Below are 10,020 nucleotides of genomic sequence, written 5' to 3'. Positions count from 1 at the left end.
TGTTGTACTGTTGATATTGGCTCTGTTGACTAATGAGTTTGCCGACCACTGGTGCATAGGCCCTGACAGGGTAGGCCAGGTGGTTAGAGCATCGTCCCAAGACAACAAGGTTGCAATTCCATCCCCAGTCAGGGCGCGTACAAGAAGCAACCAATGAATGCATGAATGAGTGGAACAACAAACCAGTGCTTCTCTCTCTCTCTCTCTCTCTCTCTCTCTCTCTCTCTCTCTCTCATAAATAAATAGATAGATAAATAAATAAATTTTAACGGTTAAAATAGGAAACTTTGTTTTATGAGTATTTTATCACAATTAAAAACAAAAAAAAAAAAAAACTTGTGCCTTAACCGGTTTGGCTCAGTGGATAGAGCGTCAGCCTGTGGACTGAAGGGTCCCAGGTTCGATTCCGGTCAAGGGCATGTACCTTGGTTGCGGGCACATCCCCAGTGGGGGGGTGTGCAGGAGGCAGCTGATCGATGTTTCTCTCTCACGATGTTTCTAACTCTCTATCCCTCTCCCTTCCTCTCTGTGAAAAATCAATAAAGTATATATATTTTTAAAGTTTCTTTTTCTCTCTCTCCCTCTCCCTTCCTCTCTGTAAAACATCAATAAAGTATATTTTTAAAAAATAAAAAAACTTGTGCCATAAGGCTTTTCTGTAAACATTGCTCTCTCGTTGCTTTTCTAGCTGAAATCTTCTGAACACAGTGCGCCTGTGCCCTGAAGCCCTTTCAGATGCAGGCAGGTTAGCCCCCCGCCCTAACAGGGTCCAGACCTGGGCCACCCTCTGGAAACACGCTAACGACTCACCCACCGCCTGGGCACAGCCTGCCTCGGTCTCCACAACTCACAGCACCTGACCCACCTCCTCTCCTCGGCCTCTGCGGCCATGCCCGACCGGCATCAGCCACAAATCCTCCACGTGTGGTTCAGGGCCGTGGTCGGCAAACTCATTAGCCAACAGAGCCAAATATCAACAGTGCAATGACTGAAATTTCTTCTGAGAGCCACATTTTTTAAACTTAAACTTCTTCTAACGCCACTTCTTCAAAATAGACTCGCCCAGGCCGTGGTATTTTGTGGAAGAGCCACACTCAAGGGGCCAAAGAGCCCCATGTGGCTCTCGAGCCGCAGTTTGCCGACCACTGGTTTAGGGTAAATGAGGGCCCACTAGAACTTCCGGATGGCGAAAGATGAGGCGCTGGAAGCCAATCATCCAGCTCAATGACCAAGACGACAAGTCTCACACGTAACCCTCCCCTTTGCCCGCCTGCCCCTCCCTCTGCAATTCGCCCGAAGCCTGGTTTCCATTTGTCTCCCCAGGTTCCATGAATCTCACAATCACAACCGAGAGACCAACCAAGTCTAAGACTTTGACTTAGGGAATCTTCATCTCTTCTCCTTAGTTCCAATAGCCAAGGTCCTCCAACTCTGTCTCTGATTCAGTTTTATTTTACTTATTTTTTAAAATTTATTGAGAGAGAGAGAGATTTGCTGCTCCACTTATTTATACATTCATTGGTTGATTCTTGCTTGTGCCCAGAGAATCAAACCTGCAACCTTGGTGTTTGGGGCGGACGCTCTTAGCAACTGAGCTACCCGGCCAGGGCTCCGATTCCATTTGGGAGAACTAGGAAGCCTCAGTCCTGTTCTCTCACCTAGTTTGGCATTGGGAACGCGGAGGTTTCCAGAGAAGTGCTGGGAGCACCATCTCCCCGTGAATTTAAATACTCTTCCCCTTAGAGCATCCTTCCCACAACCAAGGGGCCGGACTTGGTTCTTTTGGGTGCCGGCTACCTCATTCTTTACACACAATGGCCCTGCAGTAAGGGCAGAGCAGAGAAAGAAGAAAGAAAGAAAAAAAGAAGAAAGAAAAGAAAGAAAGAAAGAAAGAAAGAAAGAAAGAAAGAAAGAAAGAAAAGAAGGAAGGAAGGAAGGAAGGAAGGAAGGAAGGAAGGAAGGAAGGAAGGAAGGAAGGAAGGAAGGAAGGAAGGAAAAGAAAGAAAGAAAAGAAAGAAAGAAAGAAAGAAAGAAAGAAAGAAGAAAGAAGGAAGGAAGGAAGGAAGGAAGAAAGAAAAAAAGAAAGAAAGAAAGAAAGATAGAAAGAAAGAAAGAAAGAAAGAAGAAAGAAAGAAAGAAAGAAAGAAAGAAAGAAAGAAAGAAGAAAGAAAGAAGAAAGAAGGAAGGAAGGAAGAAAGAAAGAAAGAAAGAAAGAAAGAAAGAAGAAAGAAAGAAAGAAAGGAAGGAAGGAAGGAAGGAAGGAAGGAAGAAAGGAAGGAAGGAAGGAAGGAAGGAAGGAAGGAAGGTCAGAAAGAAGACATCCTCACCCAATCTGGCGGCTGGTCCTCCAGGCTGGTCCCCATCAGAGAGCTCTGTGGGCGCCAAGACTATAAGGCCTTGCCTGCGCTTTGATTGGCTGTGGAGCTCTCCCTCCCATTGGCCGGCGTGACTCTTGATTGATGAGGCTCGGAGGGTGATGTGAAACTGCTGTGTCTTGTTTCAGGTGGGAAGGATCTCCCGGCATCTCCCCCTGCACTGCCAATAGCCTCTCCCTCTCTGACCTCAGTAAGCTCTGGGCTCCAGCCAACAGTCTTCTCCCGCCGCCAATGGCGGACCACTCTGCTCATGACCCCAGGGCCTGCTTTCCCCATACTCCCGATCCCTGAGGAAGTTATCTTTCTTAAATATATATATAAATATATCTTATTGATCTCAGACAGGAAGAGAGAGGGAGAGAGAAACATCAATGGTGAGAGAGAATCATGGATCGGCCCCACACTGGGGATGGAGCCCACAACCCGGACCTGTGCCCTGACCGGGAATCGAACCGTGACCTCCTGGGTCATAGGTGGACGCTCAACCACTGAGCCACGCGGGTCGGCGAGAAGTTATCTTGTGCCTCTCATAGCAGCACCCAGAACGCAGCCTTCGTGCACGAGGAGGATGTCATGACTGACTACTCCTGACGACCCAATGACTAGTCTTGGGTAAGGAGCTCTGGGCGCGAAGGGCAGAAGCTAGAATTTGCAAATGTCTTTTTTTTTTTTTTTTTTTGTAATTGAGATAGGAACACTGAACATGAGATCTATACTCTTACCAAGATTTTTTTTTTTATTGATTGGTTGAGAGAGAGAAACATTGATTTGTTGTTCCACTTATCTATGCTTTCATTGGTTAATTCTTTCTTTTCCCCAATATATTTTTATTGATTTCAGAGAGGAAGGGAGAGAGAGAGAGAGAGAGAGAAACATCAATGATGAGAAAGAATCATGGATTGGCTGCCTCCTGTACACCCCCCACTGGAAATCAAACCTGCAACCCAGGCCTGTGCCCTGACCAGGAATCAAACGGTGACCTCCTGGTACATAGGTCAACATTCAACCAATGAGCCATGGCCAGTGTGATTCAATGGTTAGGGCATTGGTCCCAGCACTGATGGGTCTCAGGTTCGATTCCCAACCAAGGGCACATACCTGGGTTGCACCCCAAAGGCAAGGGAGGCACTACCAATCACCTCTCACTCTCCCAATTCCTCCTTCTCCCCTCCCTCCCACTCTCTCTAAAAATCATTTTTTTGGGGGGGAGAGATTTCAATTATTTTTTTTAAAGTTTTTTAATCATCACCCAAGGATATGCTTTTTATTGATTTTTAAAGAGAGAGGAAGAGAGACAGAGAGAAACATCTATCGGTTGCCTCCATATGTGCCCCGACTGGGGATTGAACCCAAAACCTCGGTATGTGCCCTGACCCGGAATCGAATCCACAACCTTTGATGTACAGGACAACACTCCGAGGAACTGAGCCCACCGGAGCTGATTCCAAATTTTTTTTAGGCAAATTAGTCACCAACATTCAAGAGGATTAGATTTTACTATTGAGAGAGAATATTTTTTATCAGCGGAAAAGCACTTCAGGCTTTTCTCCAGTTTCAGGTGTCCAAGACCTTTCACGTGTAAACACTGAGAATGTTAGCACTTATTTTGTTGCTGATCCTCACTGGAGGATATTTTCTCCATTGATCTTTTACGGAGAGGAAGGGAGAGGGATAGAGAGTCAGAAACATCGATGAGAGAGAAACATCGATCAGCTGCCTCCTGCACACCCCCTACTGGGGATGTGCCCACAACCAAGGTACATGCCCTTGATCGGAATCGAACCTGGGACCTTTCAGTCTGCAGTCCGACGCTCTATCCACTGAGCCACACCAGCTAGGGCAGGGCTCATTTTTAATAAGTGGGTGGGTGGGAAGAGATTAACCAAAGAACTTGTATGCATAACCATGGACACAGAGGATGGGGTGGTGAGGGCCTCAGGGGGCAGGGGAGGGCTTGAAGGGGTCAGTGGGAGGACAAAAGGGGACATTTGTAATATCTCAACAATAAAGATAATTTTTTTAATTAATGTCATTTAAAACTAGCCCCCAAAATAAACCAAAAACAAAAACAAAAATCCTAACACACACACACACACACAACAACAACAACAACAACCTAGTCTCATTACTTTTTTTAAAATATATTTTTATTGATTTCAGAGAGGAAGCGAGAGATAAAAACATCAATGATGAGAGAGAATCATGGAACGGCTGCCTCCTGCACGCCCCACACTGGGGATCCAGCCCCCAACCCGGGCCTGTGCCCTTGACCGGAACCGAACCCAGGACTCTTCAGTCCGCAGGCCGAGGCTCTATCCACTGAGCCCAACCAGCCAGGCCATTTTAGAAGGATGAATAATGAGGACCGTTCTTCATTTCCATCCTAAGTCTAATGGATTGACAGACATAAATATTTAAGATCTATTGTAGAATGAATGCACGGCAATATTTAATTCGTGTTAGTTTAAAAATAACTTCCGTATACACTCCCTTCCTCTGGCCCCGTAGTCTCTCGGTGACCTGAGAAAATCCCATCCTTTCCATCCACCTCCGAGGGGACGCGGTGCAGCCGGCAGGAAGGGGGTGAGGTGGGAGGAGCCGCCGCCCAGTAAAGCCGGCGGGCTTGCTGGTCGACCTCACTCCACAGCTGCGCCCTCGAGCGAAGCAGCGGACTTAGCGCCTGCGAGGTGAGTCCCTCTGAGGGGCCCGTTTCACTGCCAAAGGTCCACGGAAGGTCCTGGGAAGGGAGGGTCCTGTCCGTGCAGCAGGTCTGTCTGGGGCCGCCTCAGGGCCGGGCGTGGCGGGGACACCGAGGGAGGGAGGGAGGGAGGGACGCGGGGCCTCTGACGCGGGCGGGCGGCGGGACCCAGGCTCAGGACCAGGTGGGAGTAGAACCGGATCGTCCTTATCCTGAGTGGGGTCCCAGCTTGGCGGGCTCGGAGGTGGTGCGTGGCGTGGCCCCCACGGACTTCCCCCGCCTCTCGGGGTCCGCGGTGGGTTTCCGCCCATCCATGGGGGTGGGGGCGGGGGAGCACAGTGGGGAGACGCGGAGGGTTTCGGGGTCTCAGCCAGCACTGCCCAACTGGATCTACCAGGGGACCCCCAAATGTCGTTGTAAACTCGTGTTCTAGCAGCCCCATAAGCAAAGGATCAGGGAAGTGATCCAGGCCCGGCTGGGCTGCTTAGTGGTTAGAGCGGCTGCCCTCCCTCCCAAGGGGCTCGGGTTCGATTCCCAACACGTGGGGAGGCTGGAGCCTAAAGAACAATGAAGCGCTAACTTTCCCCTGACCGGCAAGCGCGGGGCCTCCCACAGGGAATGAATCTGGGGGCATCTGCAGGAGAGAGCCCACTCCTCTTTCTTTCTGGTCCCCGACATCTCCGGCTGCACCCATTCCCTGTGGCTAAGCCCCACCCGGTGAGACCCCGGGGCAGGGGAGAGACCCCCACCTGCGCACAGCCCAGGCTGCACCTGGGAAGGTCAGGGCTGGGAGCCCTTCCTATTGGTCCTTAGATCACATCCTCCTCGCCCAGGAGGTTGCAAATGTCTATCCTTTAAGGAGGAGGCGGCCCTGACCGGTGTGGCTCAGTGGCTAGAGCGTCGGCCTGCGGACTGAAGGGTCCCAGGTTCGATTCCGGTCAAGGGCATGTACCTTGGTTGCAGGCACATCCCCAGTAGGGAGGTGTGCAGGAGGCAGCTGATCGATGTTTCTCTCCCATCGATGTTTCTAACTCTCTATCCCTCTTCCTTTCTCTCCGTGAAAAATCAATAAAATTTATTTTTAAAAAAAGAGGAGGTGTCCGGGGCCCCAGGAGTCCCTCTCCCTCCTGAGAGGCTCACCGAGCCTGTCTCCTGCCCCCCCCCCCCAGGCGGCCATGGCCCAGCAATTTAAGGAAGCCGCCCGCTGCCGCGTCTGCCTCATGTACTTGGAGGACCCGGTGAAGCTCAAGTGCGGCTTCGACTGCTGCCGCCGGTGCCTGGCCGGCCTGCCCAAGGCGCCGGACGGGGAGGGGGTGCTGTGCTTCAACTGCTCCCAGGTCTCTCGGAAGAAGCACATCAAGCCCAACAGGCTGCTGGGCAGGCTGGCGGCCAAGGTCAAGGAGCTGGAGCCCCAGCTGACATCCATCCTGACGATGGACCCCAGGATTCGCAAGTTCCGGGGTGAGAGCTCTGGGCGCCGCCCGGCCCTGAGGGGAGGCAGCTTCGCAGAGGGCCCGGGGGGGGGGGGGGGGGGGGGCCTCCCCTGGCGGCCGCCCTGGAAGGCTCCTCTTTCCCAGCGCCTCCAGCCTGAGAGTCTACGTGACAACCGGCTGCAGGTTTTTAGGCAAATAGAACCCTGAGTCCGTCCTAGACCTGGGCTCCCCAATATCTCCAGCCGCCCCACTGGAGACGGGCACAGGGAGAAACCTGCTTTTGCGTAGACTGGATGTTACAGACACTGTGCCACTGAGCAGCTCTACCCGAGTCTTGTTACTGTTCATGTGTTTTTATTTTAATTGATTTCAGAGAGGAAAGGAGAGGAAGAGAGAGAAGCATCAATGATGAGAGAGACTCATGGATCAGATGCCTCCTGCACGCCCCCTAATGGGGATGGAGCCTGCAACCTGGGCATGTGCCCTTGACTGGAATCGAACCCAGGACCCTTGGGTCTGCAGGCCGACGCTCTATCCACTGTGCCAAACCGGCCAGGGCAAGGAATTTTTTTAAAGTATTAAATTACAGTGGACATGAAATACCGGTTTGGCTCAGTGGAAAGAGCGTCGGCTTGGGGACCCTTCAGTCCCCGAGTTCAATTCCAATGAAAAATAAATTGCAAACATTTTAAAAGAGCCCCAGCCGGTGGGGCTCACTGAGGGCAGCGTCAGCCCAAGGGGCGGGGACTCTGAGTCTCCTCAAGGGCACCCACCTGGGCTGAGGGCTCCCTCCGCCAACACTGTCCCAGCCCTTCTGAAGGCAGCCAGTCCACGACCTACATCAATGCCTCTCTCTCTCCCCTCCCCTCCTTCCCCCGTCCCCTCCCCTCGCTGCTCCCTCCCACCTTGCACTGGAAAAAAGATCCTGGGGTGAGGATGAACACCAACAACCAAATTAAAACAGTGCGCCAAACAGGTGTGCGGGGTACCAATCCCCAGTAGGGCGTGAGCAGGCACAGCCAATGGATGCTTCTCTCATGGATAATTCTCTCCCTCTCCTTCTCGCTCTTTCTAAAAACATTGGTTTTTTTCCATTTAAAAGAAAAGAAAGCAAACAACAACAAACGCCATTGGTCTGTGGGGGGCAGGGTTCATGTCCGAGGCTGCCCCGGCTCCCTGCGCGGGTCCTGGGAGGAGGCCCGCTCTCCCCGCCCAGCCGCGCAGGCTCAGTCTCCTTCCGCCACCCCCATCGGGTCTGGGCCCAGGTTGCTGCTGAGGTTCGGACACATCCCAATGTCAGGACTCCAAGCATCTCCTGTTCCTTTTCATTGTAATTACAATAAAGCGCCGTGGCCTGGTCACCCACAGCAAGTGAGGAGGTAACTGCATTTATAAAGAAGAGGTAAGCCCTCGCTGGTGTGGCTCAGTGGGCAGAGCGTCGGCCTGCGGACTCAAGGGTTCCAGGTTTCATTCCCTGTCAGAGCACATGCCCAGGTTGTGGGCCCTGGCAGGAGGCAGCTGATCAATGATTGTCATCAATGATGTTTCTATCTCTTTCTTGCTCTCCTTTCTGAAGTCAATAAAAAAATATATTTTTAAAAGAGATAAAAGAGAGCTTTAACATCAATATCATTCTGCAAGAAGTGAACTATTTTCCATCCTTTGAAATTCGTGAAAATCTGCATGATAATTTTTTTATTGATTTCAGAGCGGGAGAGAAACATCAATGATGGGAGAGAGTCATTGATCAGTGGCCCCCTGCCGGGCTGTATGATAATTTTGAGGTCTAATTTTCGTGTGTATTCCTTACTAAAAAGAAAAGAAGTCCCACCCAGCGGGCCTGGGTCAGTGGTTGGGCATCACCTATGAACCAGTTCAGGGTTTGACTGCCAGTCAGGGCAGAGTCTCAGGCTGTTTGGCTTGGTCCCCCAGTAGGGGGCGTGCAGGAGGCAGTGATTCTCTCTCATCGATGTTTCTTCCTCTCTCCTTTTCCCTTCCTCTCTGAAATCAATAAAAAAATTTTTTTAGCCCAGCCCGTGTGGCTCAGTGGTTGAACGGTGACGTATGAGCCAGGATTCACACTTCAATTCCTGGTCTCAGTGCACAGGCCTGGGTTGCAGGCTGCATCCCCTGTAGGGGGTGTGCAGGAAGCTGCCCATGCATGATTCTCTCCCATCATTGATGTTTCTCTCTCTCCCTCTCCCTTCCTCTCTGAGATCAATTATACACACACACACACACGAGTGACCAGATTATTATTATCTCTGAACGCATAATAACCTGGCCACTCAGTGTCTATCCTATAGAATAAAAGGCTAATATGCAAATTGTCCCCTCGACCAGGAGTTCAACCAGCAGGCAGGCCGGCCAACCACCCATGTCCCCTCCCCTGGCCAGGGTGGCTGGACCCCACCCATGCACGAATTCATGCACTGGGCCTCGTGTGTGTGTGTGTGTGTGTGTGTGTGTGTGTGTGTATTTTTTTAAAAAAAGAAGAGAGAAGTCCTTACTCAAACAATTGAATCACTTAATGTCAAGAGAATACCTATCATTCCTCCTGTAGATACAATTCAATCGAACCCGGGGCCAGGGAAATGCCCGCGGCAGACAGGAAGGGGTGGGGCAGGGCCTGCACCTGCTGACTCGTCCTTCCTCTCTCCGCAGTGGACATGACCTTGGACCTGGACACCGCCCACAACTACCTCGTCATCTCGGAGGACCTGCGGCGGGTCCGCATCGGGGGTGACCCACAGGGGCGCCCAGCCCACCCCGGGAGATTCAACGACTCCCCCTGCGTCCTGGGCGCCGCCCGCTTCACCTCGGGCCGCCACTACTGGGAGGTGGACGTGGCGAGCAGCCGCGAGTGGAGCGTGGGCCTCTGCCGGGAGGCGGCGCCCCGGCAGGGCGAGGTGGTGCTCTCCGCCGAGCTGGGCTTCTGGACCGTGAGCTGCAGCGACGGCGACAAGTTCGTGGCCGGCACCCAGCCCCCCTTGGGGCTCCTGGTCCAGCCGCGCCTGCGCCGCCTCGGCCTCTTCCTGGACGTGGAGCTGGAGACCTTCTCCTTCTATCACGCGGCCGACGGGTCCCACGTGTTCACATTCCCCGCCGTTGCGGCCGCGGAGCCCCTGCGCCCCTTCTTCGGGCCTGCGGGCTCCTCCGAGGACGGCGAGAGCTGGCTGGCCGTCTGTCCCTGAGTCCCTGCGGGCCAGGGTCCCGGGGGGGAGGGGGGCAGGGAAGCCCTGAGCTCGGGGACACGGGCACGGGCTCCCTGCGTGCCTGCCCGGGACCCGCGCGCCGCGCAGGAGTGAACTCCGCCGGCGGCAGCGCCTCCCCACGCCCGTGCGGGGCGGTCACGGTGTCGGGACTTGGGTGTCTTATTCGCCAATAAATGTGTTCGCAACTTGCAGATCCGTCCCCAACGCTGCGCTCTTATTTCTTTGAAGTTGGTGTGGAGAGGAGGGAGAGACGGAATAAAATGTGGGATGTGCCCACGGGCTCGTGGGTGTTCTCTGAT

At 52.8% G+C, this 10,020-nt stretch overlaps 1 protein-coding gene across 1 annotated transcript; it reads left to right on the top strand.

The window, feature by feature from the left end:
* The first annotated feature begins 6,248 nt into the window (after positions 1–6,248).
* On the top strand, positions 6,249–9,700 carry RFPL4A (ret finger protein like 4A). The gene is made up of 2 exons (XM_054710082.1): positions 6,249–6,534; positions 9,171–9,700. The coding sequence occupies exons 1-2, from the start codon at positions 6,249–6,251 to the stop codon at positions 9,698–9,700; spliced, it is 816 nt and encodes a 271-aa protein (XP_054566057.1).
* The last annotated feature ends 320 nt before the right edge of the window (positions 9,701–10,020 follow it).

This window comes from Eptesicus fuscus, chromosome 21 (genome assembly GCF_027574615.1).
Source record: "Eptesicus fuscus isolate TK198812 chromosome 21, DD_ASM_mEF_20220401, whole genome shotgun sequence".
Taxonomy (NCBI): Eukaryota; Metazoa; Chordata; class Mammalia; order Chiroptera; family Vespertilionidae; genus Eptesicus; species Eptesicus fuscus.
Note: the sequence above shows the minus strand (reverse complement) of the source record. Positions and strands in the feature narration are given on the sequence as shown.

What these genes read in the sequence shown, in the direction of transcription:
- RFPL4A (XM_054710082.1), top strand. Translation starts at nt 6,249, where the DNA reads ATGGCCCAGCAATTTAAGGAAGCCGCCCGCTGCCGCGTCTGCCTCATG. An exon ending in CAGGATTCGCAAGTTCCGGG is followed by an intron (nt 6,535 to 9,170) that starts GTGAGAGCTCTG and finishes CTCTCTCCGCAG; the next exon opens with TGGACATGACCTTGGACCTG.